A 14,547-nucleotide genomic window follows, 5' to 3' on the forward strand; every position below is an offset into this window, starting at 1 on the left:
AAAGAGGGGAAATAACAATAATAAGAAGGCTTCCAGAAGAAGGGAGGAGGGAAAAAAAAAACCCAACAATAAAAAGAGCTTCCCAGCCCCGAGAGCAGCTGCTGGGCAACTTCCTGTGCCCCCTGGCACTCACAGGCCATGCAATGCCACATGCTGACCCCCTAAACACCTTCCAAGGACAGTGGTGGCAGAGTGCTGGCTCTAAAGGGACACCCAGGCACACCCAGACACAGCTCCCAGAGATGTAGGGGAGGGAAACTGAGGCACGCAGCACCCAGGGCATGAGCAACGTGGTGGGAAGGCAGCGAGCAAGCAAACGGCAGAGCCGGGCTGGGCCAGAGATGTCCTTGGCCAGCACTGCTGGGAACACAGCAAAGGAGCCTCCAGTGAGCTAACCCCACCCCAGTGCGAGCATCTCAGGTGGGAGTTCTCCAACCTGAGCCACTCCTGCAAGCCTTTGAAGTGGTGGCAAAGTCGTATTGCCCCCTCCCCCCCCAAAACCAGGCAGGTGAGAGCTGGAGCTCTGGCACCACTGGGCAGCAGAGCTCTGCCTGCACTCAGCCACCTGCCCCCCCCCCCCCCCCCCCCCCCCCCTTTCTCTTCCCCTTTTGCAAGCACTTTGCTTTTCCTGCTCACTTTTTTCCTCCTTTCCAGAGAGGCTAAAAGGGACTCAGGTACAAAGCAAGTGAGTAAAAAACCCAAAGCAAGTCAGAAACCCCCAAAGCAAGTCAGAAACCTCCCAAAGCAAGTCAGGAATCTCCCAAAGCAAGTCAGAAACCCCCCAAAGCAAGTCAGAAACCCCCAAAGCAAGTCAGGAATCTCCCAAAGCAAGTCAGAAACCCCCAAAGCAAGTCAGGAATCTCCCAAAGCAAGTCAGAAACCCCCCAAAGCAAGTCAGGAACCCCCAAAGCAAGTCAGGAATCTCCCAAAGCAAGTCAGAAACCACCCAAAAGGAAGTCAGAACCCCCCAAAGCAAGTCAGAAACCCCCAAAGCAAGGCAGGAAACCCCCAAAGCAAGGCAGGAAACCCCTCAGAGAAAGTCAGGAACCCCCCAGAGAAAGTCAGGAATCTCCCAAAGCAAGTCAGAAACCCCCAAGGCAAGTCAGGAATCTCCCAAAGCAAGTCAGGAACCACCCAAAAGGAAGTCAGAACCCCCCAAAGCAAGGCAGAACCCCCCAAAGCAAGGCAGGAAACCCCCAAAGCAAGGCAGGAACCCCCTCAGAGAAAGTCAGGAACCCCCCCAGAGAAAGTCAGGAATCTCCCAAAGCAAGTCAGGAACCCCCTCAGAGAAAGTCAGGAATCTCCCAAAGAAAAAGTAATTGCTTTAAAAAGAGAAAAAGAAAGAAGCTGTGGGGAGCAAAAGGAATTTCTGTGCAGCAAGTGTCTCCATCTAATATTTTTCAAGCCTGTCAGTGAAAACTTCCTCTGGCTCTGCCTGCTAAGCAGCAAAGCCTGAACCCTGCCAGCGCCCGGGGGGGTGGCAGCATCCTGTGCCTGCAACCCTCCCACACCCTGGGACCCTTCTTTGCCCTCATCCTAACCTCCCTGCAGCCAAACCCGAGGGATACAGCTGGATCCCAGGGACACAGCTGGATCCCAGGGACACGGCCGGATCGCAGGGGGATACATCCCGATCCCAGGGCCACATCCCTACCTCTCCCAGCACCCCCCCTCCTCCTCCGGCTCTCCTTCGCCGCCGCCGTTGCCCCTTTCCCATGTCTGGAGGCAGAGGCGCGGCTCCGCCGGGCCCCCCCTCCCCGGCCGCACACGCACGGATTACACGGGCTGAGGATTTCAATTTTACATCGTCTTGGCCTTTCCTAGCCCCCATCACACTGATTAACCAGAGATGATGAAAAACTTGGAGTTCAAAAGGAAAAGAAGGGAGAGAGAAGAGGCGGGGGGGGGAAGGAGGAATCCCGGCAAGTATTAAAAACTCTTTACTAAACATTGGAAGTCAAAGTCAGGTAGTTTCCAATTTTCCAAGCCAACTATGAAAACCTCCATTACATAAAACAACTAAATAGAAATAAAAGTGACATTTGGCTTGCATTCCATCATTACGGGTGCCAGCCCCTCCTCTGCTGATTCTCCCTCCGAAAAGCACAGTTCAAATGACAAATAGTTTGTTGCAGTGTATCAATGCCTCCTATTTATCCCTCCCTGCAGGGGGGCTTAGTCCTGCGATGTCATCTTTAAAGGGGAGAGAAGGGAAAAGAGAAAGGGGGGGGGGGGGACGGACAGAGGGGAGAGAAATAGGAGGGGAAAAGGGAAGGAAAAGGGGGGGGGAGGGAGGGGAAAGGAAAGAAAAAGGGGGGGAAGAGGATGGGGAAGAGGATGGGGAAGAGGATGGGGAAGAGGATGGGGAAGAGGATGGGGAAGAGGATGGGGAAGAGGATGGGGAAGAGGATGGGGAAGAGGATGGGGAAGAGGATGGGGAAGAGGATGGGGAAGAGGATGGGGAAGAGGATGGGGAAGAGGATGGGGAAGAGGATGGGGAAGAGGATGGGGAAGAGGATGGGGAAGAGGATGGGGAAGAGGATGGGGAAGAGGATGGGGAAGAGGATGGGGAAGAGGATGGGGAAGAGGATGGGGAAGAGAAAAAGGAATAAGAAGGGAGAAGGAGTGGGGGAAAGAAGGAAAATGAGAAAAAAGGTGGAAGAAGAAAAAAAAGGTGAAAGAAGGGAGGAGGAGAAGAAAAAAAGAAGGGAGGAGGAGAAGAAAAAAGAAGGGAGGAGGAGAAGAAAGAAGGGAGGAGGAGAAGAAAGAAGGGAGGAGGAGAAGAAAAAAGAAGGGAGGAGGAGAAGAAAAAAGAAGGGAGGAGGAGAAGAAAAAAGAAGGGAGGAGGAGAAGAAAAAAGAAGGGAGGAGGAGAAGAAAAAAGAAGGGAGGAGGAGAAGAAAAAAGAAGGGAGGAGGAGAAGAAAAAAGAAGGGAGGAGGAAAAGAAAAAAGAAGGGAGGAGGAAAAGAAAAAAAGAAAGGAGGAGGAGAAGAAAAAAAGAAGGGAGGAGGAGAAGAAAAGAAGGGAGGAGGAGAAGTAAAAAGCGCAGGAGGGAAAAAGGGCAGGAAGGGGAAAAGGAGGAAGAAGGGGAAAGCAGGGAGGAGGGGGGGAAAAAAAGGAAAGGGAAAAAAAAAAAAGGAAGAGTGAGTGGAAAGGGAGAGAGGGAGGGGAAAAAAAGAAGCTGGAAAGACGGGGCAAGAAGAGAAGAAATTGGAAGCAAATGGTCCATGAAGTAAACCATGATGCAGAGCTATCGATGCCGCAAATGGTTTATTCATCCGGCTGATATTGTTGTGCCCGGGCCTGAATGAACTCTTTCAGGGTGCCATATGAAGTTAAAGCAAGTAAATTTCTATCTTTCTCCACATTAGCTGCCTCATTGCCCTTCAATCGGGCCTCACAGAGGCAGAAAATAGCTCAACCATCTGCTTTCAAATCCCTGCCTTCGGCAGGTCCCGGGGGTTCGGGGAGGGGAGCCCCGCGTCGTGCCCGGCACCCCGGATCGTGCTGCGGCCTCCCCGGTGCCCGGCGCCGTGGGAAGGGGGAGGGGGTGGCGAGGACGGGGGGCTGTGGGGAGGGGAAGGCTGGAAGGGGCTGCCCAGGGAGGTGGTGGAGTTGCTGTCCCTGAAGGGGTTCCAGAAATGTGTGGCCACGGCACTTGGGGACAGGGTTTGGTGGCCGCGGTGGTGCTGGGTTGATGGTTGGACTGGATGCCCCCAGAGGGCTCTTCCAACCCAAAAGTGATTCTGTGATGTCCCACATGGGGTCAGTGGGGATGGGAAGGGGACATGAGGCGGTGGAAAGCCACTGCCTGGTGCTGGCAAAGGCAGAGGTGCCCAAGCAGAGGGTGCTCAGGGATAGAGTCACTGCTCTGTTCTCTGCTAAATGATCCCCAGTTCCCAAGCTGAGTTTGACAGAAATGGCCTGGGCAGAGCCTTGGGACTAGGGGTCCAGCCCAGAAGGAGAGGTGCTGGGCATGGAATGGTGGGTCAGAATGAGTGCACTAGGAAGGGCATGGGTCAGTCCCTTGCTTCCTCCAGCTAGAGGCACAAAACCCCATTCCTGTTGCAACCTGCAGGAGGAGATCCCCCAAGGACTTAGCCTGGCAAATCCCAATCCACAGACACCTCTCCAAAGGGCACTGAGTGGGATCAGGACTCCACCTTCCTCTTCCTCACACTCCCACCAGAAGCTGCAGTGAGCTGGCTGCGGGCTCTGGGCTCCAGGCAGCTGCTGGCTGCGGGCTCTGGGCTCCAGGCAGCTGCTGCCAGCTCCTCTGCCCCTACTCTCCGATGGAGAGTTCCTGTGGCCACCAGCACGGGGCCCTGCTGGGGCAGGAGCAGCCGGGGCAGAGGCCAGCGGGCAGCCAGACCACGAGCACCCTTCACGGGCAGCCACAGCCAGGCTGATGCCCACAGGAGCAGTGTGCCATGGCACGGCACCCACCACCACCAGGGGCTTGGCCAGAAAGCATCCATGGGTCCTTGGCGCTCCCATGGGTGCCCTCAGGGGTCTTCAAGCACCTCCCCATGCAGGAGGAGGTTTCGCCCCTTGGCTAGTGGGGACGGCAAAGCAAAGTGAGCTGGGGGAGCTGGCAGGGGACAACTCAGACCTCTGCCACCAGCCCCTGCCCTCCCACCAGCTCCTGGTCTAATTGCTCCTTTATTGCTGCCCCGTGACATCGTCCCCTCCAGTGTCACCCTGCAACGTCCCTGCCCCTACTCACGCCGGCGGCAATTAACGTGCCGGGAGAGGCGGGGGTCGGAGGGGGGTGTCAGGGCCTCCCCCCCCCCACTCACAGCCCGCCGTGAAATTGCCAATTAGGCTGCAAACAGGCGGCGGCCAGGCAGCCCTGATCGATTACCTTGGGGTTCTCCAGGATCCCGGCTTCGTAGCTGCAGCAGGCAGGGAAGGAGAGAGAAGTCACTGCAGCACCTGCAACCCCAGCACCCGCCGAGGCCACCCCTCCTCTCCCACCACACACTGAGGAGGCACAGAAATGTGAGTTATGGACCTCCAGGGGCTTTTGGAAGCAGCCCTGCAAGGGCTTGGGAGAGAGCAGGAGGTGGATGCTACCCCTTGAGACGTGGGCAGCTGGGCAGAAGGGGAGGCTGGAGGTTCTGGGGTCACCCTTGGGTGGCACATGGTGGGGCATCTGGGGCTCTGGAGGTGAGAGGGACTGTCCTGGCCACACAGGACTGAGGCACCCCCGGATGTGGGTCCTCAAGCCACAGGAGCCCCCCACCCAGCCAGCCTCTCTCTCACCTGATGTGCATGAGGTTCTCATCCATGCTCCAGGGTGTCTGCGGCGTGACGGGCACCGGGATGCCATGCTTCTGCCAGGAGAAGGGGAAAAGGGCTGGGACAGCTTGTGGGGACAGCCAGCCCCAGCTCCTGCTGGCATCAGCCCCCAAAAGCACAAAGTCACAGCCTACAGCCACCAGCAAGGTGGCACAGAGCGAGGTGGACATCGGTGTCCCTGACCATGAACAACAGCAGCACCACCAGGAGGGCCACTTCAATGGGCACCTCAGGGACACAGTGAGGCTGCTGGGAAGGGAAAGCTCACCCCCAGCCCTGCCACCAGCCAAGAAGGTGCTTCAGAGCACCTCATGAACCCAGGTGGTGAAGACAGCAACATGGGCATTGTGCTTGTCCTAGCTGCAGGCCCAGGGCAGTGCATTCCCTGAGCTGGGCTCCTCAACAGGTGGAGGTGATGCAGGGACAGAAGTCTCCAGGCCCACAGAATGCTCTGCAGCCTGGACAGGGCTGATGCTCTGCCACCATGGGGCCACACACAGCTCCCCAGGCATGTGGGTGACACCCTGAGCACACCACCCTTGGGGACACACAGCCCTGGTGGCCTCTGCAGCGCAGAGCCCAGCTCCCTAACAAGGTCACCAGAGCTCACCTGGCCTCACATCTCCTCCTCCTGAGCACACAGAGAAGAGAAAAAGCCCTTTCTGTTCTTGGTGCTGAGCAGAACCACAGCCCTGAGAGCCCCAGCAGAGCCCCAGCCCCACCTTTTCCCTTTGAACGTGCCCTGGCCTCCTTCGTTTCCCTTCTCCCCTTCCTCTCCCAACAACCCAACCAACCAAACCCAAACAAAACCCCCGAGCCCCAAACACATGTTCCATTCGCCGCGGCACTCCTCACAACAACTCCCCTCCTGGACGATTTGTTTGGCAACATATGGAAAGCTCTCCTCAACTGCCCCCCTCAGAACCCCCTGGCAGATGGCAAACACAATCCTCAACACGCTGCTCTCCATGGCCCTAATGGGCTCGGAGGGCTCCTCTCTCCCTCTCTCTCTCTCTCTCCCTCCCTCAGCCTGCATCCCTCCAGCTCCACACACCTCCAGCTCCTTTTTTCCCCGAGCTTTGCCCAGGCAGGCAGCCTCCAGGGCAGCTATTTAAAAACTGAAGCAATTTTCTGGTGTGTGCACAGAGCTGCCTTTTCCCCGGTGATTGATTGAGCCCAGTTGTCAAGCTTTGCCACCAAGTCGTGGGGGAAGAAAGGTACCCTGGTGGGCACATAAAAACCTGATGCAAAACTTCTAATATGTTTTATTGCAACTTGTACTTCAAAAGGGAAGTGACAACAAAGGCAAAAGGATTTGCTTTGTCTGTCAGGCAAGTCAGGGAGCTGGGACCTGCTCCCCTGGAAAGTGAGTTGCCATTAATAGCCAGGTAATTATGGGGCTTGGAGAGAGAGAGAGAGGAGAAAAAAGGCAATAAAGGAGGGGGGAGAACTAAAAACCCAACCCAACCAGAAGGCTCCAGCCTGGGGCTGCAGGGATGTGGTGCAGGGCTTAATGCTGTCACCTGCCAAGCCATGGTGAGAATCCCACAGCCACCTGAGCATCCCATGGCTGCTCTGAGCATCCCATAACCACCCTGAGCATCCCATGGCTGCTTCAAGCATTCCATGGCTGCTCTAAGCATCTTGTGACTGCTCTGAGCATCCCATAATCACCCTGAGCATCCTGTGACTGCTTTTGAGCATCCCATAACCACCCTGAGCACCCTGTGATTGCTCTGAGCATCCCATAACCACCCTGAGCACCCTGTGATTGCTCTGAGCACCCCATAACCACCCTGAGCACCCTGTGATTGCTCTGAGCACCCCATAACCACCCTGAGCACCCTGTGGCCGCCTCAAGCACCCCAGGGCCACCCAAGCACCCAGCCCCTACCTTGGCATAGTCCATCAGCTCCCGGCGCCCAGGGAAGCGTTGGTAGAACTCTGGCAGCCTCCAGGGTGCAACGACCTGGCAGGAGGGTGGGAGCAGGAGAAGAGAAGCCCCCAGGCCCCATGCAGCCCCTGGGTCCCCCCTCCCAGGACCCCCTGCAGGAGAGGTCCCCACCAGTCCTGGGGAGCAGGGGCCTGTGAGGTGTTGGTCCCCAGCTGAAATGGAATCTCCCTGCTGGGGGGTGGTGGAGTAATCCAGACCCCTGACCCCAGCACGGCTCTGGGTGTCAGGAAGGAACAGGCAGCATCGATGACCTGGCAGCTGCCTCGGTGCTGCTTCCTCCCTTGTGGTGTTTGGGGTAAAAATAGATCAATTAAGGATCATTACAGCCCCTCAAATGCCAAACCATCGCTTCCTGCAGCTGGGGGTTTGTTAAAGCAAGGCACAGCCACTCACACCCCTGTTAAAACAAGGTCCCCACCAGCTGGGCAGGGCTGGGGAGGGGGCAGCAGCCCAGTGGTGGGGCTCCAGGGGACAATTTGAGACACTGAGTTGCTGGAGCATGTCCAGAGAAGAGCAACCAAGCTGGGGAAGGGTCTGGAGAGCAGGGCTGGGGAGGAGCAGCTGAGGGAGCTGGGGGTGTTCAGCCTGGAGCAGAGGAGGCTGAGACCTCATTGCTCCCTACAGCCCCCTGAAAGGAGGCTGGAGTGAGGTGAGGGTTGGTCTTTCCTCCCTAGTATCAGGTGAGAGGAGAGGAAATGGCCTGAACTTGTGCCAGGGGAGGCTTAGGTTGGAGAGGAGGAAAAACTCCTTTGCTGCAGGAGTGGTCAGGGACTGGCACAGGCTGCCCAGGGAGGTGGTGGAGTCCCCATCCATGGAGGTGTTCCTGAACCCTGTGGCCATGGCACCTGGGGCCCATGGTGGTGTTGGGTGGAAGCTTGGGGCTGATGACCTTAGAGGTCTCTTCCAACTGAACCAGTTCTGTGCTCCCTGAGTTTGGGATCCCTTACCTTGATCTGAGGGCACAGGGCATAGCAGGTGAGCTCAAACCGAACCTGATCATTGCCCTGGAAGAGGAATGGAAGATGCTGAGGGCTCCCCCACGCCTGGGTGGGCTGGGGGGTGGGAACACAAGACCTGAAGCTGGGCATCCATCTCCTCCTTCCCCCCAGCAGGAGAGGGTAATGGATGCCAGGACCTGGCTTGGCTTTGTCCCACAGGGTCACTCGTGGTCCCTCATCGTGGCTGGTTTGAGCCCAAAGCCAGACTCCTGCTGCTCCTGAGTGTGCAAACCTGCTGCAGCTCACTCCTGGCTCCAAGAGAGCCTGACTGACCCTGGGGTCCCCTGGGCTAACAGCCCTAAGATCTGAAGCAGAACACCCCCAGACCTGGACATTTCCCCCTGCAGAGAGCAGAGGACACAGGGAGGGAGAGCGCAAGGTTGGGGGTGGGAAGCGTCCAGGAGGATGCAGCAGCTCAGAACCAAATAGATCTTAAACTGCCCTCATCTTAATGAGCCTGTGCTGATGAGACCCTGCTAATGAGGAAGGGAAGGGCTGATGAGGAGCAAACTGGGCACCTCCCGGGGAACAGCCCCCCCCAAACCTGTTTTCCACCAGCACCAAGGGGTGTAGGGACTCCCCCCTCGCCCCCAGCCTGGAGGATGCACTTACGGCCGGGCTGGGAAGTCCCCCAGGACTATTACTGGGAGCTGGGGACAGCCACCCGAGCACTCATTTCCCTCCCAGGCCCCAAGCAAGTCCATCTGCCGCGGCAGCAGCGGGGACACCGCAGAGGGACGCCGCAGATGGCTCCGTTTCACGCCGTGGCCTCAGCCGGGGCCGGGGCAGTGCCGGGGGTCGAGTTACCCGCGGCCGGTCCCTGCCTCTGCCCACGGCTTAATGCTCTGGGGAGAGGGAAGAGCCTGGGCAGCAGCTGAGGGTGCCCCTGGGAGCAGGGGTGGGTGGTGCTGGTGGCACCCAGGAGCAGAGGGAACATCACCACCTTGGGGGTGCACAACTCCAGGGCACCCCCGAGCAGGGGGTTTCAAGAGTGGGCTGCTGGGCACGGGTGAGGTGGGCAGGGAAGGGGTGCAGGGAAGGGGTGCAGGGAAGCCACTGCAGCAGGAGCAGGAGGTACCTCAGCCATAAAGCACCACCTGCCCCTCTGCCTTGGTGCCACCCTGCCCCTTGGCCAGCTCTTGGCTAACATCCCCTTTCTAGCAGGGTCTTGGCCACAGCTGAGGACATCCAAACCCAGCCCCCTAAAATCGAGCCCCTTGAACTCAGACCCCTCCAGGGGGCACCTCGCCCAGCCCTGGGCCGAGATGGGCACAGTCTGTGCTGTGGGATGGGGAGAAGGGAGCATCCAGCAGGTCCTGGGGGCACACACAGCACCCAAGGGTTCCACAGAGTTTTCTGGTGACAGTGCCACCCTGCCCCAGGTGTCCTCAAATCGGCTGGGCATGGCTGGAGGTGCCAGGGGGTGGCCCACGGTCCCACTCCCGTTCAGGATCTCCCCTCCCCGGGCAGGGGCTGGCTCCGAGCATCCTTTCCATGGTCTCTGGCTGCCTCTAGTGGTAAATCCTCCTTCCTGCTGCCGCCAGCCACGGGGATGGGTGGGGACAGGGACCGAGACAGCAGCACCCTGCCCGGGTGCCCTGAATCGCCCAGGGGCGCTGATGGCTCAGACCCAGCAAGTCTTAGCCTGGGCAGCCCCTGGCAAGCTGCTGCCAAAATGTGGGGGTTCAGCTGTGACCTGAGCCCCCCCCCCCCAGGCTGCCTGGTGAGGAGAGGGAACCAAAACCGGGCACAGAACTCCCAGAACTGAGAGGGCAGCCCCCAAACACGGGTGGGATTCTCACACCCCACAGAAAAACCCCTGAGGACCCCTCCTGGAGCCCACAGCTTGACCAAGTAGCCCCCAAGCACACCCCCGTGTCCCCCTCACCCCCCTCACCTTGCCGGTGGCCCCGTGGGCGACGTGCTGGGCTCCCTCCCGCCGGGCGATCGCCACCAGCCCGCGGGCGATGCAGGGCCGTGCCAGCGCCGTGCCCAGCAGGTACCGCTCCTCGTAGAGGGCACCAGCCTGCACTGCCGGCCAGATGAACTCCTCCACGAACTCCCTGCTGACGTCCTCGATGTAAACCTGCCGGGATGGAGGCAGCCCTGTGATGGGAGAGGGGCTGGGGGCTGCCCCTGCCCCTGCCCCTTCCCCTGGCTGGGTGCTGCCCAAAGGCTTTGGTGCAAAGTCCCCGGAGAAGGGATCCCTCCCTGGCACTGTCCCCTCCTGAGGGGGCCCCAGGTGTGAGACCCCAGGGCTCAGCCCCGTGGTGGGGAGCAGGGGGAGCTCAGAGCCCTCTGGGTACCCAGGAGGGGGTGGGAGGGGGCAGCTGTTACCTTCTTGGCCCCCAGGGCCAGCGCTTTCTTTCGTGCTGCCTCAAAGTCTTCCTTCTGCCCAATGTTGGCCTGGAAGGAGGCAAAAAACTCCAAGACTGAGTTTGAAAGGAGGGCACAAACCCCAGGGCAAGCCCAGGCTGGCACAGGGCATCACGTGAGGCCTGGCACTGCTCACGCTGCCTGGGCTTGAGGCCACCCAGGATGGGCAGGAGGCGAGTTCCCTGCCCAGGATGCCATGCCCCAGGGCCAAAGCTCCCTCTGCCAAGCCCTGTGGCTCTGCCCCCGTGTGCTACCCTCATTAGCAGAGGGTCATTTGCTGGCAGGGACAGGCTGTGCCACGCAGGGCTGGCAGCACCCAGACTGGGCGATGGTTGCCCAGCTAGGGCAAGGTCACCACCACGGCCACACACACACCAGGACCCCCCCTGTCACCCAACCAGGAGCCCAGACCCGCAGCCCAGCGTGCCCCCCACCCCCGAGGATGGGGTCCCCGTGGCAGGGCTCGGCATGGGCTCACCAGGTAGGCGATGACGTCGTAGCCCTGCTCCTTCAGCCACACCAGGATGCAGGAGGTGTCGAGGCCCCCGCTGTAGGCCAGCACCACGGTGCCCTTGGGCTGAGCCATGGCACTGGCAGAGCAAAGGGACAGGGTGGGGGTCACGCTGGCACAGCCCCTGCCCAGCACGGGGGTGCTGCAGCCACCACCTTCCCTGAAGTGCCCACGGGGCTGCTGTGGTCCTGGCAGGTGCTGGGGGCAGGCAGGGATGGGGGCTGGGCTGGGGCACTGTGGGAATGCCAACCCTCTCCCAGGAACGGGCACCCAGGGGGTGAGGAGCAAAGCCCTGGGGGCCAGGAGCAGGCAGGGGAGCTGCTGGTGCAGGAACAAGCTCCCAGCACTGCTCCTGTTGCTGGGCAGTGGGAGCTGCTGGCACCAGGCGCTGGGCACTCCCATGGCTCAGCCTGGCTCTAGCTGAGCCTCCTCCTCTGCCAGGAGCACCAGGAGGGGATTCACCACGGCACCGGGAGGGATCTGTTGGACAAAGAGCCCTGCTGGGACTGTGAGGAGCAGGGCCTGGGGCAGGAGGAGAAGCCATGGCACCAGGGCCAGGTCTGGGCTGTGGCCCCCAGCCAGGGACACCACCTTGCCCATGTGCCAACTACTGCAGCTGGTGACAGCTGGTTGAGGGAAGATGCCAGGGCAGCCATGGGGAATACTGGGCTCTTACCTTCCCTCCACGCAGCTTCTGTCCTGGCACCCCTGGCACAGCCTGTCCCAGGCTCCTGAGCACCCTGCACCGCTAGGAGCTGGGACTCAGGCACAGGCACGGTGGAGATGCAGCCCACAGCCTCGCCTGGGCACCACCCAGCACACTGCAGCCCTGTGGCACAGCCCTGTGGCACAGCCACCCCCCCAGCTTTGCCCTGAGCACGGCTGGGTGCTTGATCAGTGCAGGACTGGGGTGCCCAGCAGCAGCCCCCAGAACCCAGCCCCAAGCTTAATTAATGCTCATCAGGCTTTTGTCCTAATTACCCTGCCCTGTCTCTCCCCAGCACGAAGCAGCTGCGTGGGCATTCAGTGCCACTCACCCCTCTGCCAAGGATGTTGAGGAGCAGCCAAGAACTCAGGAGCTGGTGCAGGATGCAGCAGGTCAGGGGAGGGATGGGAGGGATGGGAGGGATGGGAGGAAGGGGGAAGCCCACTACCAGAAGAGGCTCAGGGCTGTCCCCACTGTCCCCAGCCAGGCTGTGAGTCCCAGGGCCCCAGGAAGAGGCGATGCCAGCTGACCCTTGGCCGGGGCAGGCGGGCAGCAGGGCCAGCCAGATCCCGTCCTGGGCGAGTTCCCTGCTGCTGCTGCTGCCAGGTCAGCACAATCCTGCTCCTGGGGAAGGCTCTGAGCCCCGGGCTGGCCCACCCAGCCCCCTCCCAAGTGGGATGTGGCTTCAGCAGGGTGCGCCCCGGCACCCTGGGCACTGCCAGCACGGTGTGGGGCCAGCATCCCACGGGGCATGGCTTGGAGCCGGCCCAGGTGCAGGATCTGACCTGCTGCTGCTGGTTTCTCGCCGGAGAGCAAAGGGGTCTGGCAGCGCCATACCCCCCACTGCGGCTCCCAGGCCTGCCCGTGCCCATCAGGCTGCCTGCGTGGGCAGCACCCAGCACTTCCCTGTGCCGGGGGCCCCGCGGGGGTGTGGCGCTGGGCCCCTGCCCGGGGAGGGCTCTGCCCTTCCCTTCCCTTCCCCAGCAGGGCACATACGGGAAAGCCACCAGGGCTGCCCAGGGAGCCCAGCCCGAGCCACGAGGCTTCACCTGCAGCTCCTCCCTGGGCAAAACCCCTCCTTGATCCCTCCCCGCCAAGCCCATCCCCACTGCGGCCCCTGGCATCGCTGCCAGGCTGGCACAGCACCTCCGAGCCCGGGCACGCTGGCAGCAGGCTGGAGGAGATGCCTCCCACTTGTGCCTGCCCGGACACATCCTGCTGCCCGCAGCCTGCCCGAGGGACCTTGCCCTGGGGTCGCATCCCGCAGCGGTGCGAGGCAACCAGCGCTGCCAGCTCAGGAAGCTGGGCCGGTGCCAGGCCCGCTGCCCAGGAAGGGAGAGCCCCGAAGTTTTGGCGGTGGGCAGCAATAAATCAGAGCAAACAAAGCTCAGCGTTGGGACTTTCTCAGCCCCGGTTGCTGCTCCGCAGCAGTTTCCGTGTGAGCTGGGGCAGGGCTGGTGCTGGGGCAGGGTTGGTGCTGGGGCAGGGTTGGCGCTGGAGCCACGCTGGAACATTTCGCTTTTGGTTTTAAACCCAAGAAAAGGAAGAAAATAAAAGGGGGAAGGAGGAAAAAGCTTGAAACTGGTAAGAGGAGGAAGCGCCGGCGCCAGCCGGGCTGGCAGAGCGGCCCCGGCCCGGTGAGTGCTGCCCGCGGGTGGGACACAAGGGCAGCAGTGCCCCTTGGGGTCCCTGCGGCAGAGCTATGGGGCGGGGGGCTCACTGGTGCTGGGCTTTGCCCCAGCATCGCTCCTGACCTCGTAGAGGTCTCATCCTGCTCCCCAACATCTCCAGAGCAAGGAGGGCAGGGGGGTGGTGAAAGCCAAGGTCCCAGCTCCACTCCTTAGGGGGAGTCAAGGGTACCCCTCAGGGAGATGAGACTCCCTTGGATCCCCCCACACCCCGAAGTGAGGCAGAAGAGTCTTGACTGCAGCCCGCACCTCCCGGCACTGGGAAGGGGCTGGGACCCTGCTGCCCTGCTCCTGTAAGCCCTTCCCTGGCCCCTGGTCCATCAGGGCAGGTGGGGAGGGGTCCCCCAAAGCAAAGAACCCCCTTTCCCCTTCAACCCCCCTGCCACGTCCTCTCTCACCTGCTCCCTGGGATCCGGCTGCCCTCGGTGCTCTGGTCGGGTGCCTGGAGCATCCTCCCCCTCCTTCTCCTCCTCCTCCCTTATAGCCGGGCGTGGGCAGGCGGAGCTGCCGCGGGACTGTCCCCGCCGCCGGCGCCGGCCGCTGCCAGGCCCTGCCTCCGCCTGCCCGCACAGGGGAGGTGGGGGACAGCTGCACCCCGAAGGGGGATGGGGACTGTGCCCAGCCCACTGCTCTGGGCGCTGCCACCCCTGTCCCCCCAACTCCTGCCCTCCCCACCAGCCCCCACAGAGCACCAAGGGCTGCTCCCCATCCCGGGGGGCCCCCAGAGAGCTGCTTGCTCTGAGGGAGAGGAAACCCCTAGCCCAAAGGATGGGGCTGGCTGGGGGCATCTCAGTGCCCCTCCATGGGTGCAGTAATGGGGTCCAGCTCCAGCACCCTCGCCTGGGTGCCTAAATGTGGGCACACAAGGGCTCAGGTCCTCAAGGCCAGCACCCTCTGTCTCTCCAGTCAGCACTGTGCAGAGAGGTCTCATCCTGCTCTTGCTGACCAAAGGACCCAAGCCCGGGGCAGGATTAGACCTTCAGGTGTTGGACATTGGCCCTCTGGAGTTACCA

General features: G+C 60.9%; 1 protein-coding gene across 2 annotated transcripts in view; it reads right to left on the bottom strand.

Moving 5' to 3' along the window:
- ASS1 (argininosuccinate synthase 1) overlaps positions 1–14,005 on the bottom strand; it is a 30,890-nt gene extending 16,885 nt beyond the window's left edge. The window contains exons 1-8 of one of the 2 annotated variants that reach the window (XM_068156004.1): positions 13,933–14,005; positions 11,108–11,219; positions 10,591–10,659; positions 10,151–10,339; positions 8,203–8,259; positions 7,196–7,270; positions 5,266–5,336; positions 4,865–4,895 (exon numbers count right to left, since the gene is read on the bottom strand). In XM_068156004.1, coding sequence (XP_068012105.1) covers positions 4,865–4,895; positions 5,266–5,336; positions 7,196–7,270; positions 8,203–8,259; positions 10,151–10,339; positions 10,591–10,659; positions 11,108–11,219; positions 13,933–13,985 — 657 coding nt within the window. In that variant the 5' untranslated portion in view covers positions 13,986–14,005. Of the gene's footprint in view, positions 1–4,864; positions 4,896–5,265; positions 5,337–7,195; positions 7,271–8,202; positions 8,260–10,150; positions 10,340–10,590; positions 10,660–11,107; positions 11,220–12,177; positions 12,521–13,932 lie in introns of those variants that run through there. The other variant, XM_068156005.1, reaches the window with a different exon arrangement.
- Positions 14,006–14,547: the final 542 nt, after the last annotated feature.

The sequence above is a fragment of the Melanerpes formicivorus genome, unplaced genomic scaffold (assembly GCF_026170545.1).
Source record: "Melanerpes formicivorus ecotype bairdi unplaced genomic scaffold, bMelFor1.0.p_v2 SCAF_33, whole genome shotgun sequence".
In the NCBI taxonomy this organism is placed as follows: Eukaryota; Metazoa; Chordata; class Aves; order Piciformes; family Picidae; genus Melanerpes; species Melanerpes formicivorus.